The 18,171-nt window shown below is 38.4% G+C and overlaps 1 protein-coding gene across 6 annotated transcripts in view; it reads left to right on the top strand.

Annotated features, from left to right (window-relative positions):
- Positions 1–18,171, top strand: part of NEO1 (neogenin 1) — a 234,951-nt gene that overhangs the window by 174,859 nt on the left and 41,921 nt on the right. For 3 of the 6 annotated variants that reach the window (XM_041742737.1, XM_041742736.1, XM_041742739.1), the window contains 5 exons: positions 2,462–2,681; positions 10,016–10,170; positions 12,550–12,698; positions 13,256–13,394; positions 17,648–17,697. In XM_041742737.1, the coding sequence (XP_041598671.1) occupies positions 2,462–2,681; positions 10,016–10,170; positions 12,550–12,698; positions 13,256–13,394; positions 17,648–17,697 (713 nt within the window). The remainder of the gene's footprint in view (positions 1–2,461; positions 2,682–10,015; positions 10,171–12,549; positions 12,699–13,255; positions 13,395–17,647; positions 17,698–18,171) is intronic. The other 3 variants (XM_041742741.1, XM_041742738.1, XM_041742740.1) reach the window with 1 other exon arrangement.

The following is an 18,171-nucleotide window of genomic DNA, read 5'->3' as shown; positions in this document are numbered from 1 at the left end:
TAGACTGGGTGCAGGCTACTCTTTGAACTATTTCCCTCTAAGCGTTTTGTTTAGTGACTTAATTTTACAATAATCAGGGATTCATATTTCCAGTTGCTTCTTACACATTTCTCTGGTGGATGTTGGATCATTACTTTGGACATGGCCTGTTCAGAACCAGGTTTGCTATCTCTCCCTCAGGCTCTAGCCTCTCTTAATGTTGCCGTACTCCCTGAATGATACCACCAACTACCTGTCCTCCCAAGCCAGAGACCTGAGAGTCCTTGAGTCCTTTCTAACCTTCACCCCAGCATCCAGTTTTGTCATTTGCATCCTCCCTCATGGGGTTGTTGTGTGAATAAACTGACACAGTATATGAAAAAGAACTCTGAACGCTGCGAAGGAGAAGTATTTTCTCTGATGCAGCACATCTCTTGAAACATCAAAGATAAGAATAAGCCCTTACAGGCCATTCAGGTGTGACTTTCTTACAATAGTGACACTTGTACCAGTGGAGTGTGGACTTGTATCTTCTGGGACTGTGGCTGTGACTTCATAGTCTTACATTCTGATGGCACTCTGGACTCTTCAAAGTACTTTCTCATAAGGAGAGGAAAAGTGAGTGAGTTGCTGAAGGTGACACCGTTGATAAGTGGCACAGCAGGAGCAGAACTCCTTGTTGGCTAAACACAGAAACCTCTTAAACGAAAAAACAGAGTTGGTTTTAACACACCTTCACTTAGTGTCTGTGAACTAGGATGAGCGATTTAGCCCTATTCAAATGTCAGTCTCTACATACAGGACAGAAATAAAATGACGGTACTTTTCTCATAGGTTTGTAAGGATTCAGTGAGCCCATATAAAGAGCCAGAGTGCCACGTAGAAATGGTAGCTGTTTGGATGACCCTTGCCTCTTCCCCACCTAAGTACCCACGTTAGGTTGGTCTTCCTCTGTACTTTCCCTTAGAAAACTTACTCTATCTGGCATAGTTATTTGACTGCCTCACTTTAGATTCTCTTACAGTTCACAGACCTTTCCTAGAGGTTGTTGACCTACGATTTCATTGAAAATTAGGTCCAGAATTTTCATGTTTTCCTCTCTGCCTCTCTTCTGATAATTTTCCCATTAAGGTTATGACACAACTCTGATGACCTTGTTTAGTTAAAAATTGTGAGACTATATTTATACCTTCAGGCCCCAAGATGGAGATTTTTGGTCTAATGTTAGGAAAATCCAAAGTGTCCAACAACAGAATGGACTGCCTATGACTACAAGTACACAAGCTTCCAGTCTTCAATCAGTAAAGCTTTGACTTGCCACTGCTTCACCCGTCCCCTCAAGTTCCTGAAGTCTGCACGCCATGGCAATATATATTATAGAGGACTGTTAACAAACTACCTGATTATTGTGTTATGGTTTGAGAATTTTTTATTCATGTTTCTATATTGTTGTAGTTAAATGAATTGAAAAAGATAGCAAATAAAATAGTAGTGAAGTGAGGAAGGCTATCAGACTTGCCTAGGAATTGCCAAATTATAGAGAGCAGAGTTTTTTTTTTTTTTTTTATTTATTTATTTATGATAGTCACAGAGAGAGAGAGAGGCAGAGACATAGGCAGAGGGAGAAGCAGGCTCCATGCACCGGGAGCCCGATGTGGGATTCGATCCCGGGTCTCCAGGATCGCGCCCTAGGCCAAAGGCAGGCGCCAAACCGCTGTGCCACCCAGGGATCCCGAGAGCAGAGTTTAATATTAGATGCCTTAGTTTAATAGGGACGCCTGGGTGGCTCAGCAGTTGAGCGTCGTCTGCCTTGAGCTCAGGGCATGATCCTGGAGTCCTGGAATCGAGTCCCACATGGGGCTCCCTGCATGGAGCCTGCTTCTCCCTCTGCCTGTGTCTCTGTGTCTCTCATGAATAAATAAATTTTTTTAAAAAAATTAGATTACAGTTACAAATGTGGCTCTTGAGAGTCTCCTGCAGAGCTGAAGACCCCAGCTCTGTAGGAAGCTCATGGTAAGAGTAACTGGGTTCATCCTTATTACATATTATTCCATATTTGATAACAGTAGCTAAAAGAACTGAGGTTTTTCCTTGGTGATGCTATTTCTGTGTGCAAAGTTTGACAGATGTTGCATGCTGTTTTCACAATTAAAGAAAATTACTTGGTCACTGCTATGTCCTTCTGTGAGATGTTTTATTCTCAGCCGTCACCTCCCTGTGCCTGGCCCACAACCATTATAGCGACCAGAAAGTCTGCTTGCTCTACAGTTATACATCTTGAATAGTGCCCATTAGTTTTCAGTAGTTAACCCTGGCCTGCATGTTAGCCTTCAGTTTAATGGCCTTTTTTATGTTCATTCATTTTATTTTATTTCCCATCGTGGTTTTGTTTATTTCTTTTTTGTTTTTTGTTTTTTCTGTTCTCTTTTTTAAAACCGTCGTGGTTTGCCCTTCATATTCCCCAATGTTTGCACATGACAAGATGTTGCCATCCCAACATTACCTCCCACTTCACTGACCAGTGCCACTACTGACCATCTAGCACCAGCCACAACGGGACCACTACCTTCAGCTCCTCGGGATGTCGTGGCCTCCCTCGTCTCTACCCGCTTCATCAAATTGACATGGCGGACACCTGCATCGGATCCCCATGGAGACAACCTTACCTACTCTGTCTTCTACACCAAGGAAGGGATTGCTAGGTAAGTGTCCATATGTGCGGAGCCAGTTGGCTGCATCCTGGTCTATCTCAGGCCAGTTATGCTCACTCTGCCTCTTTGTTGTGCAGAATCTGTACCAATTTTCAGTCCAGAAAATATCACCATATTTTCATTTCCTATTTCATTTTTGATGCATATTTCTCAGTTGCAGGTCATTAAAATTTATCCCAATCAGACTGAAGTCCTGGTATTCTTTCCTGGCCCTCAGGAATGACATGGGAAAAGGACAGATAGAGCTATGTAGGTAGAAGAATTAAGATATAACTAAGGCTACTCTTTTTTTATAAGGTTCAGTCAGCACAACCTATAGGACATGGCTTAGAACATTCAGATTCTAGGGGCACCTGGGTGACTCAGTGGGTTAAGGGTCTGCCTTCGGCTTAGGTCATGATCCTGGGTCCTGGGATCAAGCCCCACATCAGACTCCCTGCTCAGCGGGGAGGCCACTTCTCCCTCTCCCTCTGCCCCTCCACCAATTTGTGTGTTCTCTCTCTCAAATAAATAAAATCTTTAAAAAAAAAATTGAGATTCTAGAAATTAAGGTAAACTTAATTTATAGAAGTAATCTTAAATGAATATTTGCCTGCACCCTTATGTGGATGTGGGCTGCTGAGCCCCATAGGGGGTCCCCTTAATGACACAAGAGTAATTAGTAGCTAATTTTCTTAAAACTGCATTCTCATCAAGTTCCTCTCTATCTCCACCTCTTTTAGGAGTTCACATTGCTTCTTCATTGCTTATAGAAGATTGTCCAAAATCCCCAGGCCACCTTACTTATAGTCCAGCTTTTATTTTATCTGTCCAACCTTACTTGTCTCTCCTCCCAGTTTAACTCACTTTCTAAGGAAGCCAATCTAATTGCTGTCACTGTGCCACCTTTCTTCAAGTGTGTTCTCTTCAGTCATTTCCCCCTTTCCCACCTGAAGCTGAAGTCAGTTCGTCCTTGTGGTCCAGATTAAGCACCATGAAGCCCTCAAGCATTTTGCTTTACCTTTTTCAGCATATACAGCCTTTCCCTTATATGTGTTTGTGGCACTAATATTGGCACTTAATTATGTTAACACATGATCTTATACTGCAATAAGTCGTACTCTTCTGCTACTTTATGTGTGTTGTGTTGTTTTCCCAACCCAATTATAAAACTTTTGGGAGGAACTATGCCATGTGCTATGTATTCTTAGCATTGCCAAGCAGATTTCTTCATTTACACCAAAACAAGAAAGCTAAAATTTTCTGTTTTGGTTAGGGCTCTCACTCATGAAGTAAATCTTGCGTCTCTACCAGGGAACTTACATCTGATACATTTTTTTTTAAGATTTTATTTATTTATTCATGAGAGACACCGAGAGAGAGGCAGAGACACAGGCAGAGAGAGAAGCAGGCTCCATGCAGGGAGCCCAATGTGGGACTCGATCCTGGGACTCCAGGATCACGCCCTGGGCCTAAGGCAGATGCTCAACCCCTAAGGCACCCAGGCATCCCTACATTTGTATTTAATAACTAGACTGTCAAGTTCCACACATATAGAAACCTTCATCAAAACCACTTGATTTAACACTCTTTAGAACTGCATGTGACCTCATTTGAGCCAGATAGATGGAGCTACTCATAGAATAATGTTTTTCTGATCATTGTACAAGATGTTTTGGGAATTATAAAGATAAACAGTTCTAGACACAAAAAGGCAAGACATTACTACCCGGTGGCATCTGTGTTAAAATGTCTCCAGTAGTCATTCACATCTCATTGCTAATTTCATAGTATTTCACAAAAGGAAAAGACATTCAGTAATTCCTCAGAATAACAAACCTCTTTTCACTATGGGTCCTTTGTCCTTGCTGTTTCTTCTACCAGAAATGTATTTCCCTCACAAACAGGTGATTCTGGGTTCTTATCTGTCACCTTCAGATGATACCTCCCTAGGCCTTCCATGAATACCCACCCAACTTAGCCCCCTTCACCCTTGTCACACAGTGTGTTCTGGAGCCAGTTTGTTCCCAAGCTAGTTTTTAAATTTTCAGGAAATTTTGCAGACCTGATGACCACTTGATAGCTCAAAACAGGGCATGGCATGAGTATTTATTGTGATAAGGGCTACAAACCGGAGCTGGTTATTAAACATTTACCAGGACACCACTGCTGTCATATGCTGTTTTGGTTTTTTTGCTTTTGTTTTGTTTTCAGAACACTACACTCTGAAACCTCTTTTTATTAACCTATTTCTTATGTCTGCCTTATTCAACAGAGTATCACCAGCATCTGGAACAGGGCCTGACATACAATAGCACTAAATAATCACTTGTTAAGTGAATAAATTCATTTCAATCAATGGAGAAATAATAGCTTATTCAAGAAATCATGTTGAGATAATTAGCTCCATTTAGTGGAAAGAAAGGAAGTTATATCTCTGTCTTATATCATGTATAACAATAAATTATAGACAGATTAAGAGATTTTAAAGCTCATAAATGTATCAGGAGAAAATATAGAAACAACTTATCATTTGAGTATAAAAGGCCTTTTAATGGAAGACAGGAAATCCAGAAGCCACAACAGGAGACATCAACAAATTTTTTTATATAACACTGTAAAATTCCATGTGATAAAACATCATAAATAAAATAAAAACATCAAGTGGTGAGCTGGGAAAAAATATGTAACATTTATAAAACATTGTATTGTTACCCAATCTATATAAAGAGCTCCTATAAATCCTGAGAAAAAGACAAATATCACAAGAGGCAAATGGTACAAGTAGATGATTAGCAGAAGTTAATGGAAGGCCCATTAAAGTTAAAAAATGTTTTTGCTATTGATCACAGTCTGGGAAATACAAAATAATACAAAAAGTGAAACTTTTTTACTTAAAAGGCTGGCAAAAATTTTAAGTTGATAATATCTAGTGTTAAGCAAGTTTAAATGCTGGGAAGAAATCCTCTCTAGGCTTTAGGAGTAGTCTTTGGAGAAAGTGAGTTAGCCGAATTTTTTTTTAATCTTTTCAATCCACATCAATTCAACAATTACGTTTCCAGATGTTCTATAGATAACAGATATACATATGCAAAGGGCACCCATAAAAATGTTTATTGTAACATTATTTGTAAGAATGAAAAAAAAAAGTAAATGCCCACTGATGGACGAATGGGCACATTAATATCTGTATATTAAGTGTGGTACAGGAATTTTTTAATGACATCTATATATTTTTTATAAGGATTTTGTTTATTCATGAGAGGCACACAGAGAGGCAGAGACACAGGCAGAAGGAGAAGCAGGCTCCCTGTGGGGAGCCCGATGTGGGACTCGAACCCAGGACCCCAGGATCATGCCCTGAACCAAAGGTAGATGCTCAACTGCTGAACCACCCAGGTGTCCCAACACATCTGTGTATTTTGATGTGAGTGTAAATACCTAAAGCAGTGATTCTCAGCTAGGGACAGTTTGCCCCCATCCCTCAGCAGACATTTGGCAATGTCTGGTGACATTTTTGGTTATTAAAACTCCGATGAGAGAGGATGCTTACTGGCATCCAATGAGTAGAAACCACAGATTGCTGATAAATGTCCTGCAGTGTACAGGACAGCCCTTTACAACAAAGAATTATCCCACCCAAGAGTTCAATAGCGCTAAGGTTTAGAAACCTGACATGAAGCTATCTGGTAGGATATAGGTCAGTATATGCCACACTTAGATGTCAGGGAAGGACAGGTTTTGAGGAGAGAGAAAAACTGGGATTTTTTGGATTTTTTAAAACTATATATACTTTTGTTTTTAATGAGAATCTGTCACTTCAATGTAAAATTAAATTGTCAGGCGGGAAGACAAGGCAAGTATATATAAAGGAAGAGGAGATGCAAGGAGGATCCAATTTAATATGTGTGTCTGGTGTTTGATGGATGGGAAAGTAAGAAAGCTAGTTTAACTGGCCCAGAGTTTTGGTCGGAATTAGTAAGAGATTATAATAAAGTGGCAGTTTGGAGCCAAATGTCATAACGCCAGTAAGAATTTGGACATAATCACTTGAGAAGGGACCATTTTAGACTCCTGAGCAAGTGTGCACTGTGATTTTATTAAATAGCTTTTCTTAGTTTATGAGCACTACATAAAGAGAAGAGGAGGAGAAATGAAGTCAGGGAGACAAATCTAGTTAATCTGGACATGTGGTAGGTATGGCCCGGACAAAGGCAAGAATAGTGATTTGGAATGGACAGAATAAATCTGGGGAATATTTCAAAGGAAGTTTCTTGGAGACTGTCATGTTTTTGTCATTTCATTTGTGAATGAAGTTTGTGATTTCTGAATACAAGCCATGAAGTAGAAAGAACATGAAGTCAGAAGACTAGATCCTGCTTCCTTGTTTTGTAAACAGAACTTTTATTTAACCTTTATAAGCTTAAATTTTCTCATTAAAAAAATGAGGATGGGAACTTTTCTTCACAGAAGAAAGAATTCAGTGTGAGGTTGGAAACCGCTGCCTGCATTTACAGAAAATCCTACTACCTGATTTGAAAAATCAACCACCAGGTGGCACTCTGTGACTGGGTCATGAGGTCTAATTCTCTAGGGTGCCGGAGTCAAGAGATTTCAAATGGGCCTTCCTCTGCCTTTTCAAATATGAAATGTTTGCCGCCCCCCCCTTTTTCTCCAGTTCCTTTAGTGTAAATGGGAGTACTTTTCTGATATTATCCACTAAGTGGAAGATGCAGAGTAAGTTATTCCAGAAGTTAATAACATTTTAGAGATAGATGAAGCTTTAGGTATCTTAGTTGAGCCCAGGAGTCGGCAAACTACGGACCCTGCACCAAATCAGACGTTATTTTTATGACCCACGAGCTAAGAATATTTTTTAATATTTTCAAATGGTTACCTTTTAATAGGTCATATAAGTAACTACTTAATATTCTCCATTTTGTCTCTTAGCCGGTAAATATTTACTGTCTGGCTCAGAAGCAATTAGTGACTTGCCCACAGTCCCCTAGCAAGGTATAGTAGCTTGCCAGAACTAGAATTGGAACTCTTTTTTAAAAAAATATTTTATTTATTTATTCATGAGAGACAGAGAGAGAGAGAGAGGCAGAGACACAGGCAGAGGGAGAAGCAGGCTCCATGCAGGGAGCCCAACGTGAGACTTGATCCCGGGTCTCCAGGATCAGGCCCTGGGCCAAAGGTGGCACTAAACTGCTGAACCACCCGGGCTGCCCTAGAATTGGAACTCTTAATGCCTAGCCCAGCACTATCTTAATATAAAATGTACCTTTTTCTTTCTCCTTTGACTCTTAGCTGACACATTCTAACCGAAGTTCCATTGTAACCTCACACATTTACGTGACTTGTACTTTATAACTCACCCTGGATCTTGTCCTGAAATCAAAAGTTTTTTTTCTAGACAGGCAGTTGGTTCTGGGACCTTGGACCAATCTAGAGATAAAGCTTTTGCAGGTCCTGGGTATTTGTTTCATCTTAAGGAATCATACCTATTACTGATTTTTTTTTTTTTTTACTTGTAGTGCTTCTATAGAAATTTGTTCTATGTTTTTAGTTCCCTTCACTCATTTCTCCTGATTTTTTTTTCCTTTCACATAGGAATGAAAAAAGATATACATGATATTATTACTACACAGAGTTTATATAGAGAAGGCAAATTTCCGTTCATGCATTCTGCACACATATCTGTGATGCTGCTTCCACGTATGAGCATTCTGCTAAGTTCTTCTGTAATATGGGAACATGAATGAGACACTCACTTCAATTTAAAGTAAAATAGTGCCCCCCAACTATCTTTCTCAAGATAATTTCAATTTTTTGTATACAGTCAGACTTTTTGTTTAAACTCTTATGTACAGAGTGAGCAAAACAGACCTAATCTGTGCTCTCACATGGAGCTTGTAGTTCGGTGAAGTGTAAAATACCACTTTTCCTTTTAGACAGCAATCAGTTGTGGTCAGAGCAACTGTCAGAAACTTCAGAGTGTAAGAAATCAGCTGAAAATCTTGTGCTTTAGAGGGTTAGCTGAAGAAAAAATACCTGTCGAGACCTTAAGTATCTTTGAGCAATAACTTTTGTTGCCATAGTACCGTTGTCCAATGGACCTGATTATATATAGACAAGCACTGTCTGTGAATATGATGTGAGTACTGTCTATTTTAAATTAAAATAAGGTAGTTTTTAAAACTATAGAAAACCACTGAAAAACACTTAAATCTCTGATATGTAAATGTTCACATATAATCAGCCAAATTGGCATATGGCCATGTAAAATGAAACAGATTTAATCAGTGATTTCAGGGAAAATTGCCAGTATCTTAGAGTAAGTATTTTATTTCAACAGATTATGTAATTTCAAGTAATTTTGTCCACAGTACTTTGGGGCCTTTTTATTACTCTGTCAGGATAGATAAGATCTCTCCTTACATGATGGGCAATCCTTAAAAGCCAACTTTTTGTGTAAAACCAATGAATTCTTCCACAATATTTGTCGAAAACTCTTGTGTAATATAAATTAGTTTTTATTATAGTGCATAGACTGAGTATAATTATGGACCCAAGTGTGAACACACAGAGCCCCAAGGTAGAGCCTGGAAACTATTGCTTTTAAAGAAGCCAGTATACTGCCTCTGTGTTTTCAGTTCATGACACTAGACTGCTAGATTCATTTGTCCTGTTTGTCATAAAATTTGTCAAACATTTCAAGTCAGTTTAGAAATCACTCTAAAAGAGTATTTGTTTTAACAAATAAATCATAAAAATTAATATCAGGATTCGCTTATTTTATAGATTGGGTTACTTTAGGATTCATTTAAATTTTTAATGTTCCCAACTTTAAGTGTGATCATCTCTAGCTTTCTTTTTATTGAGTCTTTTATTCAAAATACACAGAATTCTTTGATATTTTCTTGAAAATTTGGTCCTACCTGTAATCACCTTGTGTTTGTCTCCCTGAAAATCACTCCTTAAAACTCAGTGATTCCTAAAGCCTACAAAATTGATGGCGAGCTGCCCTGTTTGAAATGGCAATGAGAAAACCCTTGTCTGTGCCTTCTCTGAAAGGAAGTTATGGTTATGACCAGAGAGTCAGTGATGTTTAAGCAAAAAACGTCAGCAAATTATCAGCCATGTGGGACATTGCTCTTTACCACTCACCATATTCTACTGTTCAATCCCCAAAGGTTTGCTTTTTGAAGAGTTTATTTGATTTAAATGAAGATTTTGATGTGGTATTTATTGTATCTATAGAAATTTTAATGAAAATGAAACTGCACATTCTGGAGGGATTCCTAATTCATGCTGTTCCTTTCCACACCCCTCTTTGTCCAAAGGGAACGTGTTGAGAATACAAGCCGGCCAGGAGAAATGCAGGTAACCATTCAAAACCTAATGCCAGCGACTGTGTACGTCTTTAGAGTTGTGGCTCAAAATAAACATGGCTCCGGAGAGAGTTCAGCCCCACTCCGTGTCGAAACACAGCCTGAGGGTAAGTCTTCCACCTGCCTGTCGGCCCTGCCTGTAGGTAGACTGTAGGAAGGTCTACCTTCTATGTAGCCGTGTACACCACAGCATACAGAAGGTACCAGTTCCCTGCCATCGAGGACCTTATGAATTAGCGGGGGGAGATAGAATTAGTTCACATCAAACAGTAGCAAATAGTGGAAGGCAATATGACTCTGCTGAGACACACTCAAATTTTCCTGATTCTTTAAGCCCTAGCTCAGATGCCTTCTATCCGCTTTCCTCTGATCCTATCTATCTAATATTGTACCTTGGTAATTCTAAGGAAAGTAGGCAGCACAATCATTTCAAGGAGTTTGATTAGAAGAAAGAGATTAAATTAGAATGTAGATGAAAGGGGAACGTGATTCTCTTGAGGTTTTTTAAGGATAGAAAGTGACTATAACATGTTTTGGCAAAAGACAAGTTAATGGAAAGATTTGTACTTCATCTGGAGGTATTCAGCCTGTGGCAGGAGGGGAGGTATAAATATTGGAGTCAACCCTCAGAAAATATTTTACATACTTAGCTGAACAAACTAACTTAAAATTTTTTCCATTCATTATGCCACTATGCAGGTGAAGTGAAAGAATTTCTTAGTGCCTTTTCGGGATCATATTTGCTTGTGTTTATCCAATGAATATTTTGAAAGTGATTTCAAGAGAATTGGAGGATTGTTTTATTTTCCTTCCCCTTTCATAACTTAGGGGAAAGTTTTCTGTAGCTCCTGAAGTGTGACAAATCCCACCTGTCAGGCTGCACAAAATAATGCTCTTAACATTAAGTGAATAACATGATTCGTGACTAAATTAAGCAAACAACTGTCAGAATAAGCACATTCAGGTTTCTCTACTCTAGTAGCGAAACTGTCGAGCTGTTGTTTAAGAAAGCTGGTTCGTTTTATGATTTGCTCGTTTTTTTCCTGTTCCTAAACCTCTAGTGGATTCTGTTACAGAAACACTGGCACCAGAGAAATTATTTTCAAATATAGACTGTCTACCAAAGTGTAGGTATAGGCAACCTCTGGAATTCCTATATAAATTGGGACTAGAACTTGTTAGACAAAAAGAATATAGCAAAAAGGTATGGGAGCTGTTGTAGGAGTGAGGGCTGGACAGTCAGCCCATGAACCAGCCACCAAGTCTTCCAGTCACATACGTCCCACAGAGGGTGTCGTAATAATCTCCTACCTGGTCTTCTTGAGTCCACGTGTTAGAATCAGAAAATGTGCAACTCCTGGCCCCACCACTCACTAATTTCCCATCATAGGGGAACGGTTCTTAGCCTCTCAGCCTCAACTGTAAATAGGGATGATAAAAGCATCCCTCTCATGTGAGTTAGTGCAAAGATTAAATAAGATGTAATTTAAATACACATAAAGCACTTTAAGCTGGACTGATTATAAGCATTCAATAAATCGTAGCTGATTTAAAAGTATTGTTTTTCTTCTATGCATATATTCACATGTCCTTTCTGAACAGAGATCTGATCATGTCATGTCACATTCCTGCTCATAATTTTTCAGTAATTACCTAATACCTACAAGAGAAAATGCAGACTGCACAGTAGCACGTTAGAAGCTCTTCAACCTGAACCATGTTACACTGTCTTCTCATACATCCTCCCCATTAACTGGAATGATTTTTCCCTTGGTATCTGAGGAAGCTGCTCCTTCTTGCTCCCCAGTCCTTCCCTTGCCTGCACACCCCCCTTCCAAATTACAATAGTGTATTATTCTTTCTGTTTTCGTTACAATCATTATGAGACCTGATGGCACTTGTGACATTTGCAACTCTTTGTATGTCTGGCTTCCCTCTAGACTGGGTATTCTTTGTGGGCAGGGACTCTGTCCATCACAGTATCCCCAGTGCCTAGCAAAAGATGGCTCTCTCTTTTTTACTGTTTTTTACTTTAATTCCACTATAACTAACATACAATGCTATATTAGTTTCAGGTGTACAAGAGAGCAATTCAACAATTCTGTACTTTCTTTACTCATGCTCATCATATGTGTACTCTTTAATCCCCAGAGGGCTCTCTTCCTGTGATGGCAGCTTTTACGTGCTGCGGTCCTGCAGAAAAACTCAGATTTTATAAACCACAAGAAAAATTCTGCAATGTTTATTTTTTCCTTTGAATATATTTGAGATACCTCACAGAGAGTTTTTAGTTATAATTTGAGTCATATAAAGGGAAATGTATTTAATTATATATTATCCTAGAAACACTTCAATCAAATCAATTGTTTTACTTAGTTTTTATTGTTTTTAAAGACATGGCCAATATGACGTTATTGCTGAGAATGGTTATTGAGGAGTGCAGTAAATTTCATTCATATCTTGCTGTCCCAAAATTTTCTTTCTAGTTCAGCTCCCTGGCCCAGCACCAAACATCCGAGCATATGCAGCTTCACCTACTTCCATCACTGTCACCTGGGAGACCCCATTGTCTGGCAATGGGGAAATTCAGAATTACAAATTGTACTATATGGAAAAAGGGACTGATAAAGAACAGGTATAAGATGAAGCCTTTTTTTAAAAAAATATTTATTTATTTTAGAGAGAGACAGAGAGCATGAGTGGGAGGGGCAGAGGAAGAGGGAGAAAGAAAATCTTAAGTAGGCTCCATCCCAGAACCCTAAGATCATGACCTAGGCTGAAACCAAGGGTCAGATGCTTAACCAACTGTGCCACCTAGGCACTCCAAAGCCATTTTTCAATCCATTGATTGGAATAGTAGAGTTGAAATATATTTCCAAAACTCAATACTTACTTGTCTAGATATCTCAGAATAAAAAAGATATATAGAGGAAATGAGGAGTCAACAGACTCTATTTCTTTGTACCAAGTTTTATTCTGTAGTTTTTATCAGGAAGTGTCACTAAACATCAAATAGTATTTCTCAGTTAAAGTACCAGTGTTTGTGGTCAATCTGCTTTGTTAAGTAGCATTTTGTAAAAGGGATGGAAGTCTGCATTCTATGAAATGCAGAATTTGTAGAGTTAATTCTTTATTTTGAAGCATTTCTTTTGGCTTGAGTTGTATATGTGTAAATTGTTTTATTTTATCAAGGATGTTGATGTTTCAAGTCACTCCCATACCATTAATGGGTTGAAAAAATACACAGAGTATAGTTTCCGAGTGGTGGCTTACAACAAACATGGCCCTGGAGTCTCCACACAAGATGTTGCTGTTCGAACGTTGTCAGATGGTGAGTCTTTCTTCCTTTGAAACACATATACCATACTTGGGGGTCCTGGTAAGGTCATGGGCTTTGATATCAAGAAGATTCAGTTCAAATCCCAGTTCTACCCCTTTTCTGGACTTTAGTAAATTAACAGTGTGAGCTTGCTTCTTTATGCACAAAATGCAGATAATACCAACTTCACTGGGTTTAAAAGATTTGCTGAGAGAGCGTAGAACATGGAGTGCCTGGTACTGAATAGTTGCTTATGTTGTTTTTTTTTTTTAGTAGGGGCTTTTGTATAAGTAAATGTTGTTGCTTGTTCATGACACAAACCATTCCAGGGCTGATGGAAGGCTGGCTTTACTTCCATTTAGCAATCATATTTGTATGCCAAATAGCTCTTTTTAATTCCTCAGTATTTTGTGAGTTTCATTTCTTACCTGTGACTGAATTTCTAAGCTAAGTTATATTCATGTAACCATGACCTAGAGCAGTATTTTTCAAACCATAGTTTGCCAAGGGGATTGAATAGGTCAAGATCAGCATTTTTTTTATTTTTGTTTTTTTACTACTTTTTATTTAAATTTAATTAATTAACATACAGTGTATTATTAGTTCAGAGGTAGAGTTCAGTGATTCATCAGTCTTCTGTAACACCCAGTGCTCATTACATCTTGTGCCCTCCATCATCCAGTTAGTTGCTCCATCCTCCCACCCATCTCCCCTCCAGCAACCCTCAGTTTGTTTCCTATAATTAAGAGTCTCTTATGGTTTGTCTCCCTCTCTGATTTCAGCTTGTTTTATTTTTCCTCCCTTCCTCTATGCTCCTGTGTTTTGTTTCTTAAATTCCACATATGAGTGAAATCATATGCTGATAGTCTTTCTCTGACATATTTTGCTTAGCATAATATCTTATAGTTCCATCCACATCATTGCAAATGGCAAGATTTCTTTTTTTTTTTTTTGATGGCTAAGTACTCTTCCATTTTATATATATATATATATATATATATATATATATATATACACACACACACACATACACATACACACATACATATATATTTATATATGTATATAAATATATACACACACCACATATTCTTTATCCGTTTTTCTGATGGTGGACATCTGGGCTTTTTCCATAGTTTGGCTATTGTGGACATTGCTGCTATAAACATTGGGGTGCAGATGCCCCTTCGGGTCACTACATTTGTATCTTTAGGACCAGCATTTTTTAAAAAATATTTTTACAATAGAACAGAAAATAATGGTGTTTACTGCAGTTAATAAGTACTTGTTTTTTCTGAAAGTTGTAATATTTTTCAAGAATTCAGATCTGGGGATCCCTGGGTGGCGCAGCGGTTTAGCGCCTGCCTTTGGCCCAGGGCGCGATCCTGGAGACCCGGGATCGAATCCCACGTCGGGCTCCTGGTGCATGGAGCCTGCTTCTCCCTTTGCCATGTCTCTGCCTGCCTCTCTCTCTCTCTCTCTCTCTCTCTCTGTGATGACTATCATAAATAAATAAAAATTTTTAAAAAAAAGAATTCAGATCTGTTTATTTATAGAATTTTCCTCAATTTGGATATGTCTAAAGGGAAAATCTATTAAAAAATAAATAAACTGGCCTGACGTCTCAAAAAATATTAGTCTCATGAAAGAAAACTGGTGGTGGGGGGAGGGGAGCAATTAAAAAAGTAAAAGGACTATTCAGAGAAAATATGGGAGAGTGTACCATTCTAGAATCTAGGTTAAAAAAGAATAAAGACATAAAAAAAGAAATAAAACGTGTATTATCTTTGGCTTCTGGATCTGGGAGTAAAATCAGCTGTAAAGGAAGTATTGGGACAATTACATAGTGTTAGGTAGATATACTGTTAGGCAGTTTTAAATATTAAATATTAGATATGTTACATAATTTTTAAAAGTTTTTTTGACATTTTAGAAAATCTTAATTCCAGTATAGTTACCATATCTGTAGCTTGCATAGGGTTGTATGGACATTTTAACAATATTTGTTCTTCCAGTCTGTGAGCATAGAATGTCTTCTCCATTTGTTTGTGTCATCTTCAGTTTGTCTCATCAGTGTTTTATGGTTTTCAGGTCTTATATTTCCTGGTCTTATATTTCCTGGGCTAAGTTTATTCCTAGATATTTTATTGTTTTGCTATAATTGTAAATGAGATTGTTCTCTTATCTTTCTGCTACTTCATTACTAGTATTTAGAAATGCAACTGATTTCTAGATAATATTTTGTGTTAAGATTAAATTTTATGAATGTGATTGTTTTATAGTTTTGTTGGAATGTGCCTTTTTCTTAGGTCATATGTACTATATAGTATTTAGGAGTGAAGTATGGTGATGACAAACTATAGTTTGGTCAGCCAACTGCATAAGCCATTTATTTGGTCAAGACTTTTCAGAAAAGTTGAGGGAAAAATGATTAATATAGAATTTTAAATCTACACATGAACCAGTTTTAATTGTACTCAGTGGGTTGGCATACTGACTACAGTGGCTGTCATGGGATGACATGACACATGACTGTGTCTTAGCATGGTGGTTAAGGGCAGCTCTGTAGGGTAAGACAAATCTTGGTTCCTACATTAGCTGAAACAAAAGCTCATTCAGGTTCACTGCCCTGAACCTCTTCTATAGTTTCCTCACCTATAAAATGGGAATAATTACAGAAAGTCTTTCATGATGTGGTGTGTGTGTGTGTGTGTGTGTGTGTGTGTTTGTGTGTATACATGTTATTCCTATGTGGAATATAGAAAACAAGACAGAGGATCATAGGGGAAGGGGGAAAACTGAATAGGAAGTCATCAGAGAGGGAGAAAAACCATGAGGTACTCTTAACTATAGGAAACAAACTGCGGGTTGCTGGCAGGGAGGTGGGTGGAGGAGGGGGTAACTGAGTGATGAGCATCAAGGAGGGCACGTGATGTGATGACCACGTGGTGTAATATGCAACTGATGAATTACGGAACTCTACATCTGAAACTAATAATGTACTATATGTTGGCTAATTGAATTTAAATTAAAAAGTATAAATGAACTAAAAAATTTTTTTAAAGGAATGAAACACCCATGGAATTGTTGTAAGGATTGGATACCTGCCATATAGGAGCATGCAGCAAATCTTAGCTATGATGATGAAGAAGATGGAGAAACCAGCAACAGCCTATGTTGGCTGCCTCTGCAACTAAGTCAGAGGTTCTTAACAAGGAGATGATTGGAACCATTCATAGGTTTTTATCAAAACACGATTGTTTTAAGTCCTACTCCAGATCCTCTGTGCCTGAATCTCAGGATTCAGACCTAATGAACTTTGTTAGCACAAGATGCAACATTGAACGAGATATAGTCTCTGTCCTCCAGAAGCATATAGCACAGTGAGCACTTAGTCATATATCTGAGCACCAAATGTGAGAGAAAGGGAGAGAGAAGTTTCCATGGGTGGATTAGGAGAAAAGAGTTAAAGCCAACATTTTGTGAGTAGAGAGGAAATTAATCAGATTTACTTAAATTCTTTTTGCTTACTATAGTTACTTCAAAGAGGTATGTAGATCATAAAATTTGAGATAGCCCTGTCTTGTGTTCTCATATGTGAAAAACTAAATTTATGCAGCCATTTAACCAATAATCCCAACTTCTCATATCGAAATGAGCGTTCCCTGCTATAAAAGTTGCCTTGGGAAGCCAGATGGTCCCTTTACTGAACCTGTCATTGTAAATACCTCTTTATTCTACTTGGAAATTGCCTTCAAAATCAGTTTAGGAATCCCACAAGAATTCAGAGGCTCACTGATTTATGTACCTCGTATTTTGTACTCATAACAGTGTTATCCAGTACACTTACTTGCCGTATACATTAGGTTTGTTTCCGGAAAATTTGTGGCTCCTCCCCAAGATAAAGATATGCCATCAAAAGAATACATTGAAGGTTCAGAATGTATCTGGGGTCTAGAGAAGTTTAGAGTCACTGTCCTATCCTTGAATGAATCTGACTTCCCAAAGGTGCAATCTGACTTGGGTATGGGTACCTTTATAAGAATGTGTCTCATTTTTTTTAAGTGAACCAAATATGGCCACACCTTATCCACATACAGCTATCAACATGAGAGCACTGGCTGCTAGGTTTAGACCTTTGGGTTGCATAATTAGTGTTCGAGATGCGCACTTGTGTGAAGTCTGGCTAGGAATATCACATGATGGGACGATATGTGGGTGATTTTTTTTAAATTCTTTTTTTTTTTCTTTTTTTGCCTTTCCAGTACCTGGTGCTGCTCCTCAGAATCTGTCCCTAGAAGTAAGAAATTCAAAGGTAAGCTTTATATTGCTATTCATTTTTACTGGCATACTAGTAAGCCTCAGAAGGGTGTATAAAAAGGGAGATGCTATATCAAAAGAATGATAATCAAGCAGAGAAAAAAGGTGTCCATAGATATTATACCTGCCAGTAAAGCTGAAGTTAGAAACCGACTCCGGGGTTTTCTGTGTAGCTTTACTGCGTTTCTGTGATCCCAGAATTACTCTAGTTTCTGCAGATACATTATGGTTTTGCAAATCATGACATTGTAGATCTTAGCAGTTCAGAATATTGGGGATAAGGTAGAAAGAAGTAAGTTGTTTATGATACCATAGCCCCTTAGTGCTGTGAGATGAGCCCACTGTGAAGCAAAGGTAGATCCAGCTGTTGCATAGGCTCAAACTCCCTCCTAGCCAAGTTCACTGTACACTGTACACTGTACGCTGAAGGCAAGCGTGCCTCTCAAAGGCCCAGAGCCCCTTCTGGGCT

Source organism: Vulpes lagopus, chromosome 2 (genome assembly GCF_018345385.1).
Source record: "Vulpes lagopus strain Blue_001 chromosome 2, ASM1834538v1, whole genome shotgun sequence".
NCBI lineage: Eukaryota > Metazoa > Chordata > Mammalia > Carnivora > Canidae > Vulpes > Vulpes lagopus.
This window is presented reverse-complemented; position numbering and strand designations above follow the sequence as displayed.